Genomic DNA, 26629 nt, shown 5'->3' with positions numbered 1-26629 from the left:
GAGCTGACATCAGAATGGAGGGGACCTGCCCCTTCCAATCAGCGCCCAACCCAGCCTCTAAGCCGGGCTGTCATTGGCGGAAGGAGCTGGGGGCGGGGCCCGGCTCTAAGAAGTGAGTGAACTGTCTCCCCTCTCTCTCCCCCTCCCCGCCTGCTCGCGCCTCACTTGTTTGCGCCGATGGAGCTGAGCTGCGGCCGGCCCGCGGCGGCGCTGCCCGGGATGGAGGCCGAGAGCCCCGGCGAGGACTACGAGAGCCTGCCCAGCGGCGCCTCCCTCTCCACCCACATGACGGCCGGGGCGGTGGCCGGCATCCTGGAGCACACGGTCATGTACCCCGTGGACTCGGTCAAGGTGCGCGGCGCTGCAGGGCGCGGGCGGGGGGTGCCCCTCGCTGGGCTGGGGCCACTTGCTGCTCTTCCCTGCTGGGGAGGAGGCTTGCTGCTCCCCTGCCCTCATGGTGTGGCGCTTCTCTCGGCGTTATTGCAAACGGGGTGTGCGTGTCCCTGCAAACGTGTATTAGTGCAGGCAGTGGGGTGAGTGTGTTCCCGTCTTTCCTCGGTGTGTGGATTGCAGTTTCCCCTGTCTCGGTGTGAGTGCTCCTTTTCCTTGCCGGTTGTTGCATCTATGGGGGAGTGAGTGAGTGTGCTTTCAACTTTCCAGTTGAAAATGCGCGAGGCTGCTGCCCTCCACCCCCAATCTCCCCTCTGCATTATGTTTCCTCCTCTTATGTGTCCTTGCATAAGGGAGGTGCCCCCACCCCAGCCCCTTCTGTCTTGTAAATAGGTGGGCATTTGTTATTTCTCCCTATGTATTATTCTGGGGTAAGGTAGAAGTTTCTCAGCCCCCTCTCCACCACTTCCTTTCTGTCCTATTGCAAAACTGGGGCGCATGGGGCATCATGGCCCCTTGTGGTTCTGTGCCATAAGAATATGAAGTGGGTCCGGGGCGTGACTGCAGCGTCTAGTAGTAAACTCAAGAAAGCTGCCAGCCTGCCTGGGAAGGACTGTGTATCTTGGACTAATGTATGTGCTGCTCTAAACACGTGTGAGAGCTTCAGAAAAGAGCATGCAAGGAAGGGAGGGTTGCAGCTCGTGCACTGTGATCTGCAGCCTGAAAGAAGTGCAAAGGGCTGTTGATCCTGCAACTGCATTTTACTCTTCTCTTACTGACTTTGAAGGGGCCCAGATAATGGGAAGGATGTCACAGTGCTGTGTCTGAGGAGCAGGTGAGTGCAGCTTGGCTCATTGGAGCGGTGAAAGTCCATATTGTGTCATGTTCCTGCTTCACTTACATCAGGGAAGAGTTGGTTTGCCTTTTCAAGTGTCACGTTAATAACTTGGGTTGTGCAACCAACAGTGAACCTGTCTGTGGAACCTGTTGGATCCCTTTTCAAGGACATTTTAACATGTTCTGCTTGCAGAGAAATCTTGTAAAGAAGGTGGTAGTACCAGCTGATGATATCGATTTCGGGGTTCTGAGGAGTCTGTCTCTCCAGGATGCTTGACGTAGGAGCCCAGGTTAGAGTGATCCAGGTGAGGGTCAAAAGTGGTGGGTCAACAGAAAGGAGCCAGAGCAGAATCCTTGTTTAAATGATGGGTGCATACAGCCTAGCAGCAACCCTCTTTGCCCAGCATGAGGGCAGAGTTTGATTAACAGATCTCACTGGCCAAGTGCCATCTCATCCCCTCTGGTAAAACTGTTAGCTAACACTGTGGTTGTATGCATTCAGTTCTGACTTGTACATGTATACTAGGCTTGTACATGTATATGCCCATCCAGGCTGGCTGCTGACTTCTGACAAGCTACTAATACAGCAGTATTGTTAGGAAAATAGACCCTGTTTGTGCTCTGGTCTACTCCAGTAGAAGTTATCATGTACGTTAGGACACTGAGGTTATTATTAACACCTCTCTATAAGGAATGGAAGATTTTAAAGGTGTCTGAGGTTGTATGGATCTTGGAGTAATTATTTTGACTTCCAAAACTTGTTCTTGACTTCTTTTTAATTATATATCCATTCTCAAATAGACTGTAGCTTAAAATCCGCAAAAAAAAAGGGTATAAAGACTGCAAACAGTGTGATTTGTAAATGACAAAGACCTCGTCAACATTTTGACACAGTGGATTTAGTGAGCAGGCAGGCTTAAGAATAGGAACAAAACAGGAGTAATGAAAGCTGGCAGAATTCTCCTGGCCCCAGATTTCATTGCAAATCCCAGTTCGCTGAAGGTTTGCAAAGCTGGGCCAGTGTATGGCTTTTGGGTGGGAAAAAATGTGAAATTGATTAGCTTCATATGGTGTTTGTCTGAAACCAGACAACTCTGCAGTGACCTAGAACTCTGCAGTGAAATTAGTGGGTTGCAAATGGACACATCTGAGTCTAACAGCTCTGTGTATGACATCAGCCAAGTCCAGTGCAAAAGTAAAAAACTTAATTGGGAGGCTCAGTTTGCTTACAACAGAGGCCTGGGACTAACTGTCTGTCCTGAGAGAGAGGATGGCCTTGTAGTTAACTGGGCATTAGGATCCCTGGGTTCTATTTCTGGCTGTGCTGCAGGCATCTTCTGTGGCCTGGTGTAAGTGTCTTAAGGTAGGTCTACACAGCAAACAAAGCAAAAAAACAGCCCACGGCAGTGAGTCTGAGAGCTTGGGTCAACTGACTTGGGTTTGCACTGTGGGACGAAACATAGTAGTGTAGACATCCCCCCCCCTTGACCTGGAGCCCAGGCTCTGAGACCTGGCTCCAGGCTGAAGGGGAACATCTATACTGCTAATTTTGCCCCGTAGAATGAGTCCGAGTTGGTTGACCTGGGTTCTGAGTCTTGCTGCTGTCTCTCTCTCTTGTGTTTTGTTTTCTGTTTTGCAGTCTGTTTTCCCTATTATTCACATGGGGATATCATCTACTTCGCATATGGCCTGAGGCGAAGTTGTTAATATTGTAAATCTTTGAGATCAATGCACAGAAGTAGCACTTCTTGATCAGGGATAAGAATATATTGTATAGAGTTGCTAGTCTTGACGACCTATCTAGTATGTCTTGTGCCCCAGTATTCCTAAGTACATAGTTTGATAAACACCTCTATAATAGTGGGACATGTCACTGTTAAGAGGTGGATTGTTTCAAAATATTCCACTAAGCTTTCTTTCCTATTTCAAACAAATGATCCCTGCCTTAGTCACTGTAGCTATCTAGAAGCACGTTGTCCTAATCATAAGTTAGAGATGGCAAAGACCTATTAGGCCCTTTAGATTGTAGGTTCTCAATGTGGGGGTTGGGGTTGTCTGGCCTTCCCCATCTTGCCAAATGGGAGAGGGATCGCAAGTAAATCCTGGTATGGAAAAGGTTGGGAGCTGATACTCTAGTTTATCTCCTGTATGTGCAGGGCTGTTTGAAATCACAATAGAAAGATGATTTTGGAGAGAAAGGGAGGAAATTCCAGCATCAGACACTGTTAATGTGCAAGACACTTGCACGCTGACAGATAAATGAACAGAGAATATTCCTGTGCTCGTTTGTTGGCCTCTTATTTCTGACGTCAATTCTAGTAGGAGCATCTCATGATGAGCCACTTGCTTTTGGTTCTTTCGTGCAACCTTTTGAGGTCACTGAATTGTGCTAGAAAAAGCATGCTTCAGCATTTTTAATCCAACAGTCTGCAGAACGGTATTAATCGTGGGGCATCACTTTTCTCAGATGGCTTATATTAACGATGTAAATAGTGTTAACCCCAAGCCACCTCCATATTCATGCCAATAGGCAGGTATAATGAGCTTACTGTATTTTGCCAAGTCATGGTTAATTGCACATCACCACTCAGGACTTTCCGGTGTTATTCAAGAGGGCATTTCCTCTACTGGGAAATTGGTAGGGAGAGGGAGTAAATGAAAATGTCTGTTTTCTTTTAAGTAGAGCTTCTCTGAAGCAAGGTTAAATACACTGAGATCTGTGTCATGGTGAAGTGGAGTGACAGTCCTAAGTTGCTTCACAGTCTGATTACTAAGAGTGTAAAGTTTTCTCTGATGGGTGGGGTGACAACTTGATTGTAATACTTCATACTTAGATAGCACTCTCCATCAGAAGATCTCAAAGCACTTTAAGGTACCGTAGATACTGAAACTGAGGCACAGAACATAAGCAAATAGCCCAAAGTCTCTCAGTGCCACAGCTGGGAATAGAATTCAGATGTTCAGATTCCTGGTTTTGTGCTCTGCTTACAGTGGAAGGCAGTTTTATCTAGTATCTCATCTCTCAAATCCTGGTGTGTTAAGAATGAAAGCTGACAACAATGAATTGCCAAAAAAACCAAAAATTTTTTTACTTTAAGCGATTTGATTTCTCTCTCTTAATCACATACTCCTAATTCTATTTGCATGTTCCCTTTTCATCGTCAGACATTGCCAATCTGTTACACTGCAAATTATATACATGTAGGGGTCACTTGCCCAGCACTGAAGTGCAGCCACTTGTGGAGCGTAACGTAACAAACGATGATCCTCACCCTAGTGCAGCACTGTTGGAAGCTGCAGTTGCTCATATAGGCAGAAAATAGATAGGCCTTACCATTTACATGGCCAAATTCTGCCTTCATATATCCCATTGGGATTGCACAGGTGTAATGGCAAAACTCGGTCTCTGTAGGCTGCTCTTAGGCAGTGTTGCTCAGTGGCTAGAACACTGGACTGGTGGTCAGGAGACATAGGTTCTATTTCTGGCTCTGCTGAGTGACCCTGGGCTGCTTTCCCTTTTATGCCTCAGTTTCCCCATCTAAAATGGGGATAATGATCCTTACCTCCCTTATAAAGTGCTTTGAGAGCTACTCTTGAAAAGCTTTAGGTAAGAGCTAGGTATTACGTTGCGCCACCATGCTTGCTTGTACAGCAGAATTTGGAAGTTCAAGATGCTGTCTACAGTTTGTCTCCTAAAGGTTTATGATGCCACAAGGAAACTGTAGGGCACTTCACAGGAGTTTATTGGTGTCTCATTGCTGCTCCTGTGCCAGGTAAAGCGAAAGGAGCAGAGCCCATTTCAGCAACAGTATATGAAGAAATGATAGAGGTGATGATGCCAAGGACTTTCCCTGCCGTCTGTTTCCTGGAACTTCCCAGCTGCTATGAACTCTTGTTACATCTCTGATTGTAATTTTCATTGCTAAGGGTGTCCTTTTTAATAGCTTAATTCAAAGCTTCCTCTCGTAAAGGTTGTTTCAGGTAGCCAGGTGTTCTGTGCTGACTTCAGTAGCAACAGTTGCGCTACAGCAAACTGCAAAAAATGAAAAGTGCTCTGTATGTGGTAAAATAGTGCTTCCGTCCGTAGGTCTCAAAGCTTTTTACAAAGGAGGAGGTCTGTGTCGTTCCAAAGAGGGGAAGTAACTTGCCCAAGGACACCCAGCAGACTGGTGGCAGAGCCAGGAGTAAAAATGGGTCTCTTGAGTCCTGGTTCAGTGCTCTATCCACTAGACGACTGTCTCTGTTCTATCGTTCTGCATCTGCTCCCATAGACCAGTCACACTTCTGTCCAGTGCTATACTTAGCACCAAATGGAAGGCTGATTCTGTGGTTAAGGCAGTGTACTGGGACTTGGGAGATCTGTTTAATCCTGTTTAATTCCTGACTCTGCCACAAACTCCCTGTGTGCCCTTGGACAAGTCACTTTGTTGGTGTCTGTTTCGCAGTCTATAAAGTGAGGATGATAATCCTTCTCTTGTGTACTTTGATCATAAACTCTTTAAGATGGGGAGTGTTAGGTGCCATGTCTTTGTATGAGGACTAACGCAGTGGATCTTGGGTCTCAACTGAGGCCTCTAGGTAATACTATATTACTAATAAAGCACTTGGAATCTGACTGTACAAGTGCACTGGGTAAGCATTATCCCTTTCTCTCCAATGAAGAAACTGACACAGAGTTTGATTGGCTTGCCAAAGGCCTCAAAGCAAGTCTGTCAGAGCTAGAATTAGAAATCAGGAGTTTGTGGTCTGATACAATTTGGGAAAGTTCATGTTTTACAGGGTAAGCCAAAGCTTTCATCTTGTTCTGAGAACCTCTTCCTTTAGTACGGATTGTGTTGGGTGATCTTGTCCCCTGCAGTGACATTGAAACTAGTATATTAGTACAGTTGCCTGTTAAAAGCAAGACATTTCCAAGTACGTATAGGCATTTTATACCAAGGAAATCATGTGACTGGAGTTCATCGGTTACGTTAAGAGCATTTGACACGGCTACAGTCTGGCTGAGTATGTATTCCATGTCTTGGACTGTTGAAAAACTTGACTTATAGTGACTGTCTATTGGTAATAGAAATGGTCAGTGTCACAGCAATAATTTTAGAGACACAAAAAGAACAGGAGCACTTGTGGCACCTTAGAGACTAACAAATTTATTTCAGCATAAGCTTTTGTGGGCTACAACTCACTTCTTCGGATGGAACACGCAGACAGGAGATATTTATACATACAGAGAACATGAAAAGGTGAAAGTACGCCTACCAACTGGAAGAGTCCAATCAATTGATGAGCTATCAGCAGCAGGAGGGGAAAAAAAACAACAAACCTTTGAAGTGATAATCGAGATGACCCATAGAAGGTGTGAGGAGAAGTTAACATAGGGAAATAGATTCAATTAGTGTAATGACCCAACCATTCCCAGTCTCTGTTTAAACCTAAGTTAATTGTATCTAATTTGCATATTAATTCGAGTTCAGCAGTCTCTCTTTGGAGTCTGTTTTTGAAGTTTTTTTGTTGCAAAATTGCCACCTTCAACCTCTCTAACCACTCAGTGACACTTGAAGTGTTCTCCCACAGGTTTTTGAATGTTATGATTCCTGATGTCAGATTTGTGTCCGTTTATTCTTTTGCATAGAGACTGTCCGATTTGGCCAGTGTACATGGCAGAGGGGCATATATCACATTGGTAGATGTGCAGGTGAACCCCTGATGGTGTGGCTGATGTGATTAGGTCCTTAGAGAGACAGATGCTCCAGCAGATGGCTTGCAATAAAATGTGTTGGTTGTGACGCTAAATTTCCATCTTCTAAACATTACTTACAAGAAGACTGATGAATTTCTGTTTATACTTACGTAATGCTAGTGGTGAAGTATAGGGATTAACTTTGTGCAACTTCCAGGAAAATACCTTATAAACTAACTAAATGTCCGGATGGTATTTTTTTTTTTTTTTTGGAGTTCTATTTACTGTTAAGAGGTCCTTAATCTGACATGCAATTTATTGAAGTAAATTAAGCTCTGATTCTTCTGTGTCAGTATTATCTTTAGGTAGAAAATTACATACTTGTTTGGATTTTTATTGCTCTACAAGAAGCGTCTGTCAATGTTCTTGGTGCCCTTGAAAATCTTTTAAAGAAATACACTAACAAATAAACAGAGGCATTACTTACCCCAGTTCAGGTCAAATAACCCAGGGACAAGATAGCGCAGAGTAACCACCCCACCGCATCCCTCTACCACTGCTACCTAGTCCCGGCCGGCACCTCTCTCCTCCATGTGCTAAAGTAAATCCGATTTCCCACAGATCTCACAATGACTTTAGAGTTTCTCAAGCTTTTTGTCGTGTGAACCTCGCCTCTTCCCACTGGTGCCTGATCAGTATTCCAGCGGCAGATATAACAATTGTTTTCATGAACATGTTTTAGGAGGATAATGTATCTTTAACTCTTTTAATGCAGTTTCTCAACTGGAAATGAGGGGGCAACTTGTGACCCATGTGCAAAGTGGTCTGCAGACCACACTAGGGAATCCACTGCTCAAAAGCCACTACTGTAATGTGTCCCCTGCTTGGTGAAATTCACCTGCTTAAACTGCTGTGCTGCTTTGATCAGCACATGGCAATGGCATACATCAATTGAGGACCGCAGTGAAGAAATCGGTGTATCATGGGGGTTTCTCAAATCTTCTAGTATCCTGATCCTCCTGTCTGCTACCCTTCCCAATCCTGATTCTGTAGCTTCCTGTCTTTGAGGAGCACTTGCAACGCAGCTTCAGAACCACTGCTCTATTCCTACATTCACTGAAAAGGGCAGCTGTGGTAGCTCTGAGCTAGGGAGTAAGAATCTTGTGAAGGGGCTAGTAAGTAGAACCTCAGTACTGAACTAGCCTGAAAGTAAAACTTGGGTTAAACTGGTGTACGCAGCATTGAATCACTTTTTTTTTCTTTAATAAATAGTTACTATGGCTCTGCCTTGCAGCTTTTCATAAGTATCAGAAAGGGTTAAATAAAATATACGTTGCAGATGAAAGCTTCCTCCTTTGTTTGAAGGCCTGGGTCATGAAGCAGGAACTGAACTAAAGCAATGCTTAGGGCAGGACTAATCCAGAATGTGGTAGGAAGTCCAGTAGCCAACTCTCTTGTAATAGCCACATGCTGACTAATAGCACTAGGGAGGTCATATCTGGTTCAGAGGAGAACTTCAAAATTCTTTCTTAAATGATTAAAAATCTTAAATGATCAGCAATGTCTAGAATTTCTTGGAGGGCGTGGGGGGAGGGAAATTAAGATAAAAATTTTGAATTTGTCTTCTTTCAGTTGCCTGCCCAGACCAAACAAATAATTGCGGGTACCACTGTATAGTGTTGCCTAAGAGATTTATCCAACTCCCATTGACTTCAGTGGACTTTGGATCAGGCATTAAATGCACCCATCAAATGGATATGTAGTGTGTCCTTATAACAGGTTGAATGTATCCTGGTACATGAAGGGTGTTAGATAATCCAGCCAGTCATGTACATTGTTTGTGTCCTTTCTGCAAGGAGTTCAATGGCTTGTTTTCAGCATTGCACCCTTTAGGTAAACTTAAACCAGCTTAACTGGATAACCTTAATTGTTCTATAGGTTTTTGCTGCTTATGCAATGAGAATTATTCTAAGTGGCCAGGGGTAAAACTCTTTCTTCATCACTTAAGTAATAAGGATGTGAGGTTTTTGAAGAATCTTTTGCTGACTTCACACAGGCATCTGAAAAGGTGGAGCAGCCAACCTCAGCACCAAGTTGCAGTGTCTGAGGCTGTGTCTATGCTCCAGACTTCTGCTGACGTAGCTGCTGTGTTGACAGGGGTATGAAGAGCTGTGGTCCCTGACCGACACAGCTGTGCTTGGAAAAGCCCCTGGTATTAGATGCAGTTACACTGACAAAGCCACACTTCTCCTGGTATAGCTTGTTTGGCTTGGGGGAAGTGTGTGCATGCATAGGGTGTGTGTGGAGGGTGTGTGAGACATGAGCTATACTCGTGAAAGTGCAGCTTTGCTGGTATAGCAAACTGTTAATGCCTAGTTCCTGGTGTAGACGTGGCCTGTGCAAATTGCAGCTTATGGTAGTTTCCACATATTTGACTTGAGAGGTTCTGAATGGATAAGATAACTGCTGCACAATTCCTGTCTCTTGAGGTACGGCTAGTTGAGCTACTGCGCACTTCGGATGGATCCGATCACTGTAATACAAGGAATTAATATTGCAAGAAATCATGACAGGTGCAAAAATACAAAAAGGAACATTGAAACATCTTGGCTAGGGAAACCTACAACTGTTAGTCTTCCCCCCCCACACCCCATTCCCTGAGTCCTAACCTCATGATTGAGATGTACGTTAGTAGGCAACTCTATAGCCACTACTGCAGCTTTCTAAATGTAGAAGTATGTTCAGGTGTATCTTAGCGCTTACAGGAAGGCTCAGTGCAGAAGAATGTACAGCAAACTGTTTTCCAAACAGCTCTGCAGAGTTGGTGTCAAAACAATAATTACTTATCTAGTGCTGCAAGTGTGAAATCCAATATGGCCCCTGCTCTCTGAAGAATTTCAGGTCTAAAAGTCTTGATTGTAGACATCTGGTTCTTGGGGGGGAGAAGGCGACAGGAGGAGAGAGGAACAAGGATTATAGTTACCAGGGCACAAAGTTGCTTTGACAGTTCAGCACATGTCTTGCTCTCCTGAAACCTGGGCTCACATCCCTGGCTTTGTTATAGGCTTCCTCTGTGATCTTTGGCAAGCTGCTTAGATTACATGGACACAGCAAAGGGAGGGGAAAAAACCCCATGCAGCAGTGGGTCTGAGAGCTTGGGCCAACTGACTTAGGCTTGCAACTGCAGAGCTAAAGATAGCGGTTCAGACTTTTTTCTGCTTGGGATGGAGCCTGGGTTGAAAGACTCTTCCCACGCCAGCTTTTAGAACTCGGGTTCCAGCCTGAGTGGGAGCATCTACATGCCTATTTTTTATGCCCTGCAGCATGAGCCTTTGTCCCTTGACCCAGGCTCTGAGCCTCTCAGCTGCCTAGCTGTTTTTGCTGTGTAGACATACCCTAAGTCACTTGTGTGTGTGGTTACAGAAGAAGCCCTGCATTGTGAGCCTGAATCAGTTGACTTAAGCTCTTAGACTCACTGCTGTGGGTCTCTTTTTGCTATGTAGACACACCCTTAATCTCATTGTACCTCAGTTTAGTCATCTGTAAAATGGGGATGCTACTGCTTTTCTCCTGTTCCTTGTCTTGTCTCTTCAGATTATAAGGAAACTCCTGCACAGAGAAGCTTACTGTATGTACAGCACCTAGCACAGTGGGTTCCTGAATTTGATTGGGGACTTCAGCTGTTACTGTAAATCAAATAAACTGAGAGTGAATTAACGTGCCAGTCCTCTTTGCTCCAAAACAGTGAAGGACACTTTGTGGGGTGAAGAAACTCAACTCCTTTCAAATTAAAGACTTCTCAGGTATGTGCCTGCACGTAGACTTCCAAGTTAAGGTGACACTTAAAGAGAAAACAACTGTTTAGGTTCACTGCAATTTAAAACTTCATTAAGAACAATATCTAGCTCTTGCATAGGTCTTCATAAGATCTCAAAGCATCTTACAAAGAGCTATGTAAGGAGATCTTCCCCCCCTATTGCAAATGGGGAAACTGAGGCACAGAGGCAAGTGACTTGCCCATGGTCACCCAATAGGTCAGTGGCAGAGCTGAGAATAGAACCCAGGTCTCCAGAGTCCTAGTCCAGTGCACTATCTATCTCATATAAACTTATTCCTGGCTGCTCTTAGCATAAACCAATCAGAAGGAGGTAAGGTGCTTGGCATCTCACAGGGTCAAGCTCTGTTTTAACAATACACTTTTTTTGCATTGTTTGACACTTGTTGCTTTGGACAGGATAGAACACAGAGCATCACTGATAACATGCGTCTGACGAAGTGGGTATTCACCCACAAAAGCTTATGCACCAATACATCTGTTAGTCTTAAAGGTGCCACAGGACTTTCTGTTGCTTTTTACTGATAACATTGTTTCTTTTGTGAGTAAACATTAATTCCTTTTAAAATTCTGGATTGGACAAAGAATGTGTTCTAGCCTGTGCAAAAAGGCGGACACGAGCTGCATGCTTGTGAACCTGTGTGACTACAGAGGGTGTGGCACAGAGGTATTTCAAAATTCCTTTAGTGCTTTGCGTGCAGTCACATGTTTTCATTAGTGCTGATGATTGGTTGCCTTTGAAAACTGAGTTGTCTTTTCATGCTTTTGTTTGGCATGGGGGTTTAACTAATCAGGCTTCCCTGGTTTTCAGCCAAGACTATGGATGTACTGTTTGAGTGATCTAAAATTTATAAAACAAATCTGGCTCAGTGAATATCAAAACAACTGAGTCTGGATGTCAGTAATAGCTGTGTTCTAAGGCCCTGATCCAGCAACATTCGTGTGCATATTTCACTTTAAATATCATTACTCCCATTGACTTTATTGAGGGCATGTCGGAATGAGGAAATTGACCAGAAGAGCTGTTGTGGAATAAACTGTTGCAGAATAAATATTCCAAAATAGCTCCCCTAAATGAACTTTTATTCTGGAATAATTGACTCATTCACAAAGCTGAATAGTTGTTCTGCAATAAAATCACCTTGGTTCGGGAATAGTGTCTACATGGGGAAACTATTCTGGAATAGTCTATTCTGCATTAGGTGTTCTGTTCGGTTTTCCCAAGTAGGCAACCATCAGGACTGCATGTGAGGCCTGATCTGCACTAGAAAAGGTTTGCTGGTGTTGCTGGAACAGTTTATAAGCTATACCTGCAAAAGAACTCTTTCTGGCATCAGTTCCCTGAACAAAATAAGCTGGAAAAGTGCTTTTTCCCCCCTGGTATAAGGGCTTTGCTGCTATAAAAGTGTCACAAAAATCACACTCCTAACAGACATTACTGCTGAAATTTAAGTGTAGACCTAGCTGAGTCAAGCTAAGCATGTGTGTTTGCAGGATCTGGGGCCTCAAATGGCATTTGTATGCAGTGACAATCATAGCAATTAAAACTCTGAGATGGGGCGGGGTAAAGCCATTGGAGATTTTGAATAAATTACTGTGCCTGTTAAGTCCCTAGTCATTAAAACTAATTTTTTTAAAGAGAGTCTCATCAACTTGGCTTCTGACTTTCCTTTTCAACTTGCTTGGATGCTGAAGAAATGACAGGAACAGAAAGTGAAAATGTGTCATTACATGGATAGTGGCAGTAATATGCTAGCCCAATGGAGCAATGTTTGGGTTGCATAACCTTCAGGGAAAGGTTCTTTGTTCTTTGTTTAATAGTCATTTGATTATTTTTAAATAATTTCTATAAATACAAGATTAGATTCTGTGAATTTTCTCTTGGAACATAGTTATTACTTGTATTTAAATAGCTCTCAAAGCACTCTACAAAGGCAACTAAACATATTTTAAGATGGGTATTTGAAAACTGAGACACAGGGAAGGGAAAACTGCTTTCCCAAGGTTGCCCGTTGAGCTTGGGAGCATAACCCAGGAATCTTGAGCCCAGTCTTGTGTTTACATTTAGAGCAACTGCCACCTAGTGTCCCTTACATAGATGGCCCTTTGTGACTTGTCAGGGCAGGTGTTTTTAAAATCAACTAACATGATTCCAAAATAGACTGGAGGGTGGCTATTCCTAGTGTCAAGTCAATGGTGGCGTGAAGCCTCTTTGACAGAAATCATGATACCTCCCCGGCAGCATTAAGACACTGGTTAATTTACTTTACTTTCCCCGTTAAATCTTTAGGTTGTCTTTGTTTTTTTTGGAGTGGTAGTCGTGTTAGTCTGCATCAGCAAAAAGAACGAGTACTTGTGGCACCTTAGACACTAACAAATTTATTTGAGCATAAATTTGTTAGTCTCTAAGGTGCTACAAGTACTCCTTGTTTTTTTTAAATTTATTTTTAAGGGGGGGGAGAAGAGAGAAATCAAACAAAAAAATAAAAAACAACAGCGTTTTTCAATTAGAGCACTGAATACAGTTTGGTATGGGGTTGTTAAAGGAACTTGCTTAAACTTCAGAAACAGTCTGGGGAGGGGAAACTTGTGTAATGCTTACTGTGCTTTCGTTCATGATCCTGCACCTGAGTCATAAATTACCACCTATGGGTGGTGGTAGGTTATTTATTTATTTATTTATTTATTTATTTGGACTTTAGCCAAACTTCCTCTGTTTTTTGGCGTTCATTCAGGAATTCAGGTTTTCCACTTGACAGAATTAGCACCCTCCTGTGCCCAGCGAGTCTTAGGGAGGGTCAAAGTAACCATTGTTTTATAACAGGCAAAGGGCTAGCTAAATTCTAGATGCTTTTGCAATAAGCAGGGGAAGTTCTGACATGCTTTGTAACTAGATTCTTAAGCCCTTTTTTTCTTTACCTTTGGATTCGACTGAGCATGGTGCGAAGTGTTGGCTTCTATAATAAAGGCATGTTTTATAGTATCATTAAAGGCTTGCTGCCTAATCTCTGATTTTTTTAAATTAGGTAGTCTGTTCCCAGTGTGACTGCTTTAGAGCATATGACGACATATGGCCAGGGAGGAAGCATAGTCTTGTGGTTAAGGCACTTGAGAGATCTGGATTTAATTCCTGGCTCTGCTGCGGACTCCCGGCCCGGCCTTGCGCAAGACATGTAGTTTTTTCCTGCTCTGGTTCCCTATCAGTAAAATGGGGCTAACACTTCCCTGTCTGCTGAGGTGGTGAGGACAAACAGTTCAATGATTGAGACATTTGGCTTCTGCAGCCCTAGGGGCTATAGATATACTTAGATACACCATTAAGAAGATGGTGTGCAGAAAGGAGAATGTTATGGAAGGACATTGACTAAAACTGCAAGCTGTAAATTAGCCTCTGTCCATTAAAAATGTATGTGGTGGTGGTGGTGGTGGTTTTTTTTTAGGGGGGGTTGCTGCAAATAAAACAATGTGCAGGGAACTCGCTTCTTGTGCCTTGTACCTTTCTTTAATCGGTAGTTCTGTCTAAGTCGGGTTTACTGTACAGGGTTGGCAAAAAACAGATTTACAGCCTGCAATTCTCTTTGGGTATTATGTGGGCAAGCAGGGACATGGTGTGGCTCATGCAGTCTAACACTTAGCACCTAGATGTAATGCCAGGGCAGGAGATGCATTTAAATTGCTAAACAATCCCTGATAGTGCCCTTGGTGGCTCTGGCCAGTGGAATTGAAGGAGTGTTCTTTAGTGGCTAGAGTAGGGGACTGAGAATTGGGATGCCTGGGTTTTCCTTCCCACTCAGTTGCTTTGACGGTGTGGACAGTTTACACTGAGTCATCTGTGAGGTAGGTAAAGGGATGTTCTCGGGTATTAGTAATAGTGTGTAAAGCATTCACGTCCAGGAGTAAAACATGGCAAAGGAGTGCTTAGTGGCTGAAAATGTCTAAGCTAATAGCTGCTTTTTCTGGATGTCATGGATACAGTAGATGGAAACTTTTTTAATAATCATTTTCTGCTTATCACTGGCTTCCAGGCTGTTAATACCTATGCATTTTGAGCAGGAAAGCTTTGACCTCTTGATTTGCAGTGTTATGAGCATCTTGTAAGTACACTTTCAATGCATTCTGCTTTAGGTACAATAGAAACCCTTCTATTTTCAGACTAATACTACAACTTTGCCTTTACTCTGACCTTATGAACCATTCCCTGACGAGTGCAGCTCTTACACCTCAGTTTAGTCTCGCTTGTAAAACAGCTGTTTTAAAACCGTGAATTCAAAGACGGATGCAATATTGTTACACTTCTGTGTGAATCGTAGATATTGTCTTGGTACTGTAAAGTACCAGTACCATATTTCTTACTGCAGGTATTGTCCAACGCCCTGAGCTTGCAAACACGTATATGAGGTAGGCTGTGTCTATACTGCCAGCGCTACAACGCAGCCCTGCAGCTATGCTGCAGTAGTGTAGGCGTTTGCTACCACTACTTTTTTCCATCACAATAGTCAATCTGCCCCCTCGAGAAGCAGTAGCTAGGTTGATAGAAGAATTCTTCCATCTATCAACCTAGAGGTATCTATTCTGGGACTTAGGTTGGCTTTACAACATCTCTCGGGATGAATTTTTCATGCCCCGACCTCTACATAGTTGGCTGATCTAAATTTTAGGTGCAGATCAAGCCTGGCTTTGTGCAAATGAACAGCTCCATATTCGGAGGGAGGTTAAAATGAGTACAGCAGTGCCCACATCAGGGTATGTTTTACGCAGTCTTTGTAGAACAGAAGATGTCGTATTAGTCTGTGATGGTCCTGTGCGGTCTGATTGTGTCTCAAGCAGAATGCGCTAAAATACTTTTCAGATCCCTACATCTACCAAAGCAACAAGTTATAAACTTACTTGGCATTATAGTGGAGGCTGTTAGCCCTTTTCTGACCTTTTAATGGTTATCTTCTGTGTCTACGAGAGCTGAGTTGGACAAAGGTGGGGTAATACAAAATTAATCCCTTTTATAACACCTTTTCAAAGTTTTATTCCTAGTTACTCGAGCTTTGTCTACACCACACAGCTTTTAGCGACACGGCCATGTTGCTAAAAGTTGGGCAGTGTAAACGCTGTTTGTTTGGCACTTTCGCCAACAAAATACTTCCAGCCCCTACGAGCGGGGTTGACAGGAGAGCGCTCCTGCCGACAATGAGCCGTTTACACTGCCACTTGCCACGACAAAGCTTTTGTCTTTTGGGGGAGGAGGTTGGGGGGGCTTTTTAAAGCACCCATGAACGACAAAAGTTTTGTTCAATTGGCAGTGTAGACACAGCCTCAGATGCTAAAGTTTTTGCAGAGCGGAGGCCCTAAAGTCTTGGAGATGTGAGAGAAGGTGTTCTGGTTTGCTTTTTTTTTTTTCCAAAAGCTTAAATAATGACTTCATTGAGTTGCCAAACACTTACTCTATAGCTATAATACTTTCCATTGAGTGTTCTGAATCAAAGGCGTTCCTCAACATCCAGATCCTGTGTCCTCTGGTCAAAAACAGACACTGTGGTATCTTGTCCTATTAAACGGCCTGTCAGGGGAAAGCAGCAGCATTGGAAAACTCTGCTAGTGAGATTAAGGAGATATGAAGTGTGCTGTCTGTTAGAAATGTGGGTAAACTTCCCATGGAACTTCCGTAGAACTTCCTCATTAAGTGGTCAAAAAATGGATCCTGTAGGGCCACAGTTCTGTCTTCTGCTGTGGCTGTGTAGCACTGCTTACCAGTCACTTCTCATCTAGATAAACTAGGCTTCTCTAGAGATCTGCTTTTCTTGCTTACAAAATGGAAAGCCTCTTTGCTCTTCTTCCAGGTGGCCTCACCTTTTGACAACATTCTCAAATTACATTTTTTGGGGGCTGACAAAAATGTGACTGTGTTTTAGAGGCATGGAATGTTACAGGCTTGTCACTAATTACAAAGCGCTCTGCGCTGTTGTAGGTGGCAGTTGAGGTTGAAATAATTCTGTGAGCATTTCTGTACGAGAGTCCTCACCCTGCAGCAGAGGAGAGAAAATATGGAAGTTTTTGCAGATTCTGGTAAGCAGGCAATGTGATATGGGGGGAGGGATAGCTCTGTGGTTTGAGCATTGGCCTGCTAAACCCAGGGTTGTGAGTTCAATCCTTGAGGAGGCCATTTGGGGATTGGTCCTGCTTTGAGCAGCAGGTTGGACTAGATGATCTCCTGAGGTCCCTTCCAACCCTAATAATCTATGATATACACACACACATTCACTCACTCACACTCTCTCTCTCCAATACATTGATTAAAGAGTTGCACAAACTTTGTTTTCCCCAACCCTGTTGGAGAATTTACTTTTCAGTAATTTCTGCTACACGTGACTCTATAGATCAGTTTTAATTGCCTTGATAAACAGCATCTGCCAGGAAATGACCAAACAATCAGTAAAACCAGGCTGAGAGGTGGAATGGGGAAATGGCGTATGGGTTATAACAGGAACAAATTAAAGGCATTTCAGTCCTTCATGCCTTGCTCAACCCAAACTCCCTTAGTGGGGAAATTGGCAAACTTGCTGTCTGCTAACTCACCCCACTTGTATGTTCGTGCTTTGACTATATGACCACTGAATTATAACCTCCTGACCTCGTCATGCTGAGCATATTTTAAACACTTGGTCACTATGGAGTCTTGGATGTAATGCAATATAGTCTAGCTGGCCTAATAGCGTGAATACGTTCCATTGTCCTAGAACTTTGGAAGAGACTGGTTCCTGGGCTCTGTGCCAACGGGGATACACTTTTCTTTTGTGAAAGAGCCCCAAGGGCTTAGGCTATAGCAGCCCCTGCTGGCATGATGGTGGAATGTCTGCAGCATTGGTATGCATTGCACAAACTGTTTCTTGGATGCTCTTCGTCAGAAGAAATCTGCTGCCTGCTTGAGTTCCCTACCACAGAGGGAAGGAAAGGTGGAGATGGGGAAGCTGTGTGTCTGTTACCCTTGGGGACTGCAGTTCTTTAACAAGCTGCAGCTGCTAAGGACTTAACAGAGAAGTCCTTTTCTGGATGTTAGTATAAGCAAAGGCATCATGGTGTTTTCTGGAATTTTTAAATGTCTGTGATGGATTGTGTGACGCAGACTGGAGTGTGTGCCTTCTGAGTTTCTAAACTGGGCTTCACAGCTTCTGTGTGGCACTGAGCGCATCTTTGGCACTTGCTGAATGTTTTAGATTTTCTCCGTACTGCAGGCTAAGAATTAATATGGCACACTTTGAAGATGTCAGAGCTCCGCCGAACAGAATTATTCACATCTCTAACCAGGGAAGCGCACATTGGTTCACAGGGGCTTTGCAGTGCTTTAGCACGATTTGTTATACCTTGTTCTTTTGAAGACCGCTAATTAAAGTCCTCTTCCTCTTCTTACAGACCCGAATGCAGAGTTTGCAGCCAGATCCCAAAGCCCAGTACAAGAGTGTGTATGGGGCCCTGAAGAAGATTATTCACACTGAAGGCTTCTGGAGGCCTTTACGAGGAATTAACGTCACCATGCTGGGGGCTGGCCCTGCCCATGCAATGTATTTTGCCTGCTATGAAAAAATGAAAAGGACTTTAAGTGACATTATTCACCATGGAGGAAATAGCCACCTGGCCAATGGTATTTTGCAGTTGTTTGCAATTAATAGCCTGTCTCTTGCCTGCTTACTACTCTTACAGTGGCCTGGCATCCTTGTCTACTCTGGTGCTTTGGGAAGAACTTTACACTGGCTTTGATTTTTTGCATTCAGCCTGGTCTCGCACAGACTCTTGAAGTGTACATGTATTTGGGGGCGGTGGAGAAATGAGATGCAAAACCTACTTCCAAGTTTCCAAGTGCTTGGCAGCCAGCAGGTTCCATTAGGAGACTTACAGCCAGGCATCCAAAAGTGCTCTGCATCCACCATGCCAAGCTCTTCTCGAAAAGCTGGCCCCTTCCTTTGGTGCCTTATGTAGTCACTGAGCTGCTCAGAATATCCGGCCTCTAGAGAATGTTAGTTGGCACTGCGGGACTTTTCTGTGTTAGGGCTCACCAAACATAACGCTCAAGAATTGCAACATAGGGTATATCTGCACCGCAGCTGGACGGTGAGATTCCCAGCTTAGGTAGACATTACACATGCTAGTTCTGATTGAGCTAGTGCACCAAAAATAGTAGTGTGGTAGCAGTGGCATGGACGGCGACTCAGGCTAGCCACCTGAATACAACCCCATCCAAGGCTCTAGTGCCTACTTGCTTGGCTAGCCCCAGTTGCCACCTGTGCCATCATAGCCATACACAATTTATAGTGCGCTAACTGGAGCGGCACAGGCACAGGCACGTCTGTGTATACCTGAGCTTGGAATTACATCTCCCAGCTGTTTAGACATTCCCACAGAGAACAGATTGACTTTGAAACAAGCTTTCCTGTTGTAGTCTTCTGCTTTGAGTGGGTTTCATCTTTCTCCTACTGGGTAAGAGTAACAGAAATGGCTTATTAGAACTTGTATGGGGAGTGACTTCTTAAAAGGGGATGCTGGCGCGTGTGTGTGTGTGTGTTTGTTTTTTTAAAATACATTTTTTTTAAAATACAGCCCAGTTGCAGTATTCAGAACATAATAGTTTCCCATTTTAATGCACAGCAGCTTACTTGGTCAGACAGTGTCACTGGCTGAGGTACTGTTGGCCACCAGAATGTCATCTTCCTTCTACCAAATATAATTTCTGCCACACTACAAACCATGGGAAGAATGCTCTGTCTCCATCAGAAGTTAGACTGGATGCAGGAATCACTTGGTGAAACCCTGTGGCCTGTTACGCAGGTCAGACCAGAGGACCATGATAGTCCCTCCTGGCCTTAACCTGTGAGAGCTTGAGTCCCAACCTATTGTCATAACATGTAATTAATTTTGAGATGCTCTTGAAACTGAACACTGTCGAACGTTACACTTCCAGATGGACCAAGGTTCAGTTATGACGGACGCTTCTAACACTTAAATATCCAACACAATAGCAGCGTGGTGAATGCCTTTGTAGTTTAAAAAACTCAGGGCTTTGTTCTTACTGTGCTGACGTAGGGTTTCTTGGGTTTATATGCAGTACTCAAAGCAGTGACTGATTGCCAGTTGCATCTGTCATTTCTGTTTAAACTTCATGCAGCAGAGCAGATCTGCACTAGATCTTTCATTAAATTGCTTGACAAAAGGCCTTCTCTACACAGAGGGTTTTGCCAATTTAGCTATATTAACAAAACCATCTAGTTTGGATGCTTATTAGCATAAAAATGCTTATACCAGAATAGCTTATGCAGGTTTATGACCATCATAAACTGTACCGGTATAGCTGTGCCCACACTAGAGGGTTCTATTGGCATACCTATGTTTAGGAGTGTGGTGTGGTGGTTTTTTTTTTTGTTTTTTTTTCCTTTTTTCCCCTACACCCTTAAACATTGCCATGCCATTAACACTTAAGTATAGGCTGGGACTTAGTTTTTTTTTTCTTAACTATACCTTTAAAGTCATGTGCTCTTATTTCTGACATTTATTTGCCAAAACTGTACAAGCTTTCAGTAGCAACAGTGGAAATTTAAGTTAAATAGTGAGGACAAGGAGAACTGACTAGAAAAGCCCTTCAGGTAATGGAGAAATTGGCTCAGGAAGGCTCTGGAAATCTAGCTAGGCTTGAAGTGAAGCTCGTCTACCAGTGCTAATTAAGGAATCTATAAGGCCTTAAATACACTAGAGATTACATTAAACTAAGTTAACTTTAAAAATCAATCTAGGTAAGTTGATGCAAACTCCTGGTTAAAAACACATTTAAACCAGTGTTAACCTTGCTTATATCAGTGTAGCTTGGATATTTTTACACTGATCTAGTTAAACTGGTGCAGTTTGCTAGCATAAGCGAAGCCTGCATCCATCCTGTCATAGGGAAACAGGATTGACTGCATGACTTATCATATTGACCCAGCTCCAGTCGCCGGCACATTAAGTTGTAGCGGATGTCCCTTCCAGCCCATTCTACGGATGGATTTTCTCATGTTTCCATGAAGAGCTCAGGACTGTTAATTTGAGGCTATACCGTGGGAGCTGAGGCTGTCGCATAACTTTATGCACTGCCTGTCTAGAATTGTGACTTAACGCTGGTCTAGGTTAACCTACAGAAGCTGTCCAGAATTGTATTGTGAAGGGAACTCTTCTGTTTTGCAGGGATAGCTGGGAGCATGGCCACATTGCTCCATGATGCAGTAATGAATCCGGCTGAAGGTAATGTCCTTTACTGTATGTGGAAATGGAGTTGAATTGGGGGAAGAAAGTAAGTTGCTTGGAAACGCACCAATTGAGTAGTATGTAACAACTACTCTTTTTTCCTCACTGACTGTGGGCTAAGGGCCACGGTAAGCTTGTACAAAGAAACTCTGATCACTTCAGTTGAAATTGATAGAACTTCTCAGTTACGTGGATTCTGAGCACATTTTTCTCCTAACATATACTGAGGAATAAAATAGATCCTGCATTTGACTGTTGACATTTTTATCCACTTCTCTAAGCCAACTATTAAAGAGCAAAACATTCTGGCTCTTGTGGTTTTTTTTGTTTTTGTTTTTAAAAGCTTCCCTAAATCTATAGCCTCTTATTTATTTAAAAAAAAATATAGCCAGAGATCAGAAAAATAAAAACCAATGTGTGCTGCAAATATGTCATCCAGGCTTAGGTGGAAATTCTGCCCATGAGCAGCATTCATTGGGTTAGCTGGGTTGGTACCATTCTGAAGGCAGAATATCATCTTGGGGAAATTCTAAGGAAGTTATAGGTAATTATTCATTCTCTAAGCATGGTACTTGAGATTTAAAGCCCTCATGCTATGGTGCTGAGCACACTATGTATATACTTGGGTAGAATGCCTGTTGGTTTCTGCATGGTGTTCCTCGCTGTGCATCCTTTTTAAACTGATGGGAAGACTTCTGGGGGTGAAATTCTAGCTCCATTGGAGTCAGTGGGGCCATGATGTCACTCCAGAGTTCCAGAGTCTTTTGAGTGTCTCACCTGCACAATAGATCACTTGCAGAGTAACTACTGGCCAGAGCCCATAACTTGCAGTGTTGCATGCAAAATGCACTCTTGGATTTGCAAGCAAACAGACATTATCCACCTAAAGTGTCCCAGCACTCCTTATTTCACTCTGTGTGGCTTAACATTCACTACTGCATGTTTATCAGCTGCTGAAGTGTATGTTCTTGGTATGCTCTGGCCTTCATGTGTTAGATATCTACGTGCTTTGTGGAAAATGATGGGAGGGTTCTTTAATGTACACTTTAAGGAAAACTTTCCCTTAAGGGAAAATATTTATAGTATCAGATTTCACTATATTTATTGTAACTGGAGAATTTTTTTGTTGCAAAAACTCAAATTTTCTTTTTTCTTCCCCCCCAAAATAGAAATGTTTGGAATTTCTAGTTTTCAATCTGCTTTGTTGTTGGTTCAAAACATTCTTTGAAGAGGCAACATCATAGTGGCTAATTAGAGCATGGGACCACAAGCCAAGCACTTGTGAGTTGCGCTCCTAGCTCTGCCACTGAGTCTCTACAGCCTTGGACCAAGTCACTTAACACAATTGTGCTTCCATGGCTGTAACAGGGGTGGTGCTATGGTGAGTTTTGCAACTGACTTCTAAAGAAGCAGAATCAGCCTCTTAATTTATCTCCGTCATCTCTAAAATTATCTTTTGCCTTACTGAGGAATTGAGAGTTCTATCCGCTGTGGGAAAGCTCTATGAAAGGGTGAAGTGTGTAGCTATATTATTGTTTAAAGACTTGACTAGGATGATTATCACTTAGAAGCATCTGTACCTTGTATATGCAGCATTATCCACTTAAGGTGCTCCCCACTGGTGTAGGGAGGGTTTGCAATGTATGTGAATTGGGAGCATAGCTCAAGGTTGGGATGTTATTTACAAAAGAACTTGTGTCTAACTTGTTTATCTTTTATCCCATTGGCTGCCTATCCATCCCATCTGGTGCCATGTGACCTCCCGCGGTCGCTACTGAATCAGTGGTGAAGCAGCGGATGCAGATGTACAACTCCCCCTACAAAACAGTCTTGGAGTGCATACGGACAGTGCACAGGACTGAAGGACTGGGTGCCTTCTACCGGAGTTATACCACACAGCTCACCATGAACGTCCCCTTCCAAGCCATTCACTTCATCACATATGAGTTCATGCAGGAGCAAATCAACCCACGCCGGGAATACAACCCCCGCTCACACATCCTCTCTGGTGCCATCGCGGGAGCCGTGGCTGCCGCTGCCACCACACCCCTTGATGTCTGCAAGACGTTGCTCAACACTCAGGAAAACATGGCCTTGAGTTCGGTGAACATCAGTGGGCACCTCTCAGGAATGGCCAATGCTTTCAGGACAGTTTATCAGCTGGGTGGTATCCCTGGGTATTTCCGAGGGGTGCAGGCTCGTGTCATTTACCAGATGCCTTCAACTGCCATCGCGTGGTCAGTGTATGAATTCTTTAAGTACTTCCTCACGAAGCACAAGCTGGAAAAAAGAGCTCCTTATTGAAAGACTTGACTAGAGCGAGCCTAAGGTTCAGATGACATTTGTACAAACTCTGAGGGATTCGCTCGTGTTGTGAAACATGCAAGATTTCTTGTGGATTCACAATTGAATTTCACTTTTCTGTCATTGGGGACGAGGGGAATTAAGTGGTCACTGGAGAAATTTGGCACCCTCTTTGCTAGAATCTGAAGACTTTTTAAAATATATTTATAGCTTTAGAGAAGTGAAATTACTGATTTCCCCCTCCCCCCCCCCCATAAGCTCTAAGATGTGGTGTTACCACTTCACCAGAAAACTTAGACTGCACCGGGGGGGGGAAATGGTATTGTGAGATATTTTATAGCAAAGAAATTAAATATCCTGTCACTGAACAAACTTTTATATATGACATAATATAAAATAGATGGATAATGTTTATCCTTTATTTTTCTATGTAGGAATTTTGTTTTAATACTATTACAGCTGGAAGTTGAGCTGTTTTTAAAAAAAAAAAAAAAACTGAATTCTTCCCTCATGACAAGTAAGAACCAAAGCATTTATTTTTGTTTAGCCAGAATGGCTTTAATCATAGCATTTAACACAAAACAGTGGCCAGGATTTTTTATTTGTACATAGGTAAGCTGCCTCCAGTTTTATGGCATCCACTTGACACCTTAAAGGGGCCCGACTTTTAGAAAGTGCTGAGCACATGCTTTCTGAAAATGGTCTGTTTAAGGGGTCTCAAGTTGGGCAGCGAAAATCGCTGGTTGCTCTTGAAAAACCCTAGTTTAATTGTTACTCCCATAGCTGACTTACGATTGTACTTGAAAGATGAGCATTTTTGGCAAACTTATTTTAAAGGTACATTTTTGTGGTGTTTTAATAGAGAATAGGTTTCATTGCTCTTATTTATTCATAATCTTATTTTCCACTAACGCCTCGCTCCTGCTTACACATGAGTAACTGTGCAGGACTCGTGCTCGCTTACATGCAAAATGTTACTCTTGTGCATAAAAGTGTGCAGGAGCAGAGTATCGGTTTACAGTTCTGTAAGACAACTCATCTTGAATTGTAAGAGTTGCATACTGACCACAAGGAAACTATCAATCACAGTGCAAAATAAGCCCTTGGAAAGTGAAACCTTAAACAGGAGAACAGCGGAATCAAAACGTTTTTGTAAAGCAAAGCCAACAAACGGCAGCTGTTTGTTGTCCGTTTGGTATGTATAAATGAAGTGTCCTAAAACCTAAAGCTGAGTGGATTTTAGTCCTTTGGGGACTTTGTTTGCTGCTGTGAAATCCCATGCTTTATTTTGTGCTTCTGTAGAAAAGAACTCTGTGCATTCAAAAAAGCACATCTGACCTTCAGGGTTTTTTTTTGTTTCTGTTTTGCAAGCTAGGTTTATGGATGGCTCCACTTAGCCTCTATACCTCATCTTCTTACAATGTGATGTTGAATCCAATGTTTACCAAGTATAACTCCTGCGCTTGAGGCTAGGAAAACCTTTGACTGCTCTCCCCAATTTAAACCGACCACTGTCGCAAATATAGGGTCTGAATTTTAAATGTCTAATATTTGGTCCAAGTTATCTAATTTAGGTGCAGTAATATTGTAGAAGATAAAAAGCTTTTGTTGGTCTAAAGAGCAAAAACTGAACTTGTTGCTGAACTATAGATGCTGAATTTATTAACTAATAGCCAGTTGGCTACCCTAGTTGGGACTAGGTGGCTAACATTACAATCAATGAAAAACCTAGCAGGATTTTTCTGGTTTTAGAAATGTAACTGAATAGTAACCCCACCCCCACCCCCACCCCCTTTGAAGGGCAATCAGTGTGAAAAGGTTGATTCTACCTGAACTGTCCACCTACTAGTGAAACAACAAACATTTAAACATTCCTAAAACTGATACTGCAGCAGACACTATTTCTCTATTTGCTTGGTTTTTGCATTTGACAACTTTGTATAAGATCATTTTTGCTGTTTCTCCTTTTTTTTTTTTTTTTTTTTGGTATGGGTTTTTCACATAGCAATGTGGAAGAACCCTTTTTAAAGGAAAAGTATGATCCAAAAGTTGGCTGAGGGCCTGGGAGAACATACAGGACCTGAAGCTACTTTTTCAAGTTGACTAGATTTGAAGTTGGCATTCTTCTTAACCCCAAATTAAGTCTTGATTGTGCACCTTGTACCAACGACTTACATTTTTCTGCTCACCTGAATGAGGTGAAAAAGCTTTACCTTGTCTAACATTTGCATTTAATTTTTTAATATGGAGTTTTTCATTTCAAGTACAGCTTAGTCTGTATCTATCTAATAATGAAAAGTCACCATCAAATTGGGGAATTTCATCAAGGCTTGAGTATCAGAGGGGTAGCCGTGTTAGTCTGGATCTGTAAAAGCAACAAAGAATCCTGTGGCACCTTATAGACTAACAGACGTTTTGCAGCATGAGCTTTCGTGGGTGAATACCCACTTCTTCGGATGCAGTTTGTCTCACTCAAGGCTTGAGTGAGACAAACTGGCAGTCAGGTCCTTCTCTGTATGGTGGCTTTCATGTGATCTTACTCTTGCATTACACTAAGTTTGGTTGACCAATATTTATTTGGAGAAGGTAAATCACTACAGGAAATACTTCTCTAGTGAATGTACATGCAACTTGTGTAAATTTTTCTTTACAAATGATAAGGAATTGTTAAACATTCTTTTCATGTCTATTTGCTATCCATTGCATTCAATTAACTTTCCCCCTTTTTTTTAACAAGCTTAGTTTTTATTTAGCTTTCAAAGTGCAGAATTTGTAACCTCAGCCTACTGTAAGCATGGTATTGACACTAGAAAGCATTCATGCTCATCTTTGTACCATGAGCTTGGTGTGAAAGCCGATGCAAGCTTGGCAGGGTTTTTAGCCTGAAGTTTTCAAAGGATTTGGAAGCCTGTTTAGATGACTTTGGAAAAATGTCATCCCTTTTAATGAAAAGTGAGTGGAGCTGGGGACATGCTCAGTGTATGGAAGAATCTTGTTAAGAATATGCTGAATACAAATCAGGTATGGGTTGGACACAAACCAGCCAAAATGCAGGCGAGGTAAACTTTCTGAAATGTAGGCTTCAGTCTTCTGTGAAGGCTTTTAAGCTTGATTAGATCAGACTTCAATGAGAAGACTCTTTGTATTAATTTTTGATAGGTGACCGTTTAATGGACAAGCAACATTCAAGAAGTATTCCTCAGTTCTTAGCACTTGAAAGTAATTGGTGAGTGTGGTGCGGTATTTAGAAACTAGTAAACATTTAGATTGCAGTATTTCAATGATGGTATAACAAGTAAACTTTATAGTCCAAGGACCTTCCTCTCAAT

At 42.8% G+C, this 26629-nt stretch overlaps 1 protein-coding gene across 2 annotated transcripts; it reads left to right on the top strand.

Annotated features, from left to right (window-relative positions):
* Nucleotides 1-99: 99 nt before the first annotated feature.
* Nucleotides 100-26155, top strand: SLC25A37 (solute carrier family 25 member 37). 2 transcript variants are annotated; one of them, XM_039525881.1, is made up of 5 exons: nucleotides 225-351; nucleotides 10499-10707; nucleotides 18141-18369; nucleotides 20937-20993; nucleotides 22780-26155. In XM_039525881.1, the coding sequence occupies exons 3-5, from the start codon at nucleotides 18147-18149 to the stop codon at nucleotides 23298-23300; spliced, it is 801 nt and encodes a 266-aa protein (XP_039381815.1). In that variant the 5' UTR covers nucleotides 225-351; nucleotides 10499-10707; nucleotides 18141-18146; the 3' UTR covers nucleotides 23301-26155. The 2 variants fall into 2 exon arrangements, with proteins under 2 accessions (XP_039381814.1, XP_039381815.1); XM_039525880.1 differs by lacking the exon at nucleotides 10499-10707 and having other exon boundaries at nucleotides 100-351.
* Nucleotides 26156-26629: the final 474 nt, after the last annotated feature.

Source organism: Mauremys reevesii, linkage group 2 (genome assembly GCF_016161935.1).
Source record: "Mauremys reevesii isolate NIE-2019 linkage group 2, ASM1616193v1, whole genome shotgun sequence".
Lineage (NCBI taxonomy): Eukaryota > Metazoa > Chordata > Testudines > Geoemydidae > Mauremys > Mauremys reevesii.
Note: the sequence above shows the minus strand (reverse complement) of the source record. Positions and strands in the feature narration are given on the sequence as shown.

Excerpts from the sequence above, each read along its gene's own strand:
- SLC25A37 (XM_039525880.1), top strand. The coding sequence starts at position 178 with ATGGAGCTGAGCTGCGGCCGGCCCGCGGCGGCGCTGCCCGGGATGGAG. Across the intron at positions 352-18,140 it reads ACCCCGTGGACTCGGTCAAG|ACCCGAATGCAGAGTTTGCA; the intron begins GTGCGCGGCGCT and ends CTCTTCTTACAG. Across the intron at positions 20,994-22,779 it reads AGTAATGAATCCGGCTGAAG|TGGTGAAGCAGCGGATGCAG; the intron begins GTAATGTCCTTT and ends CTACTGAATCAG.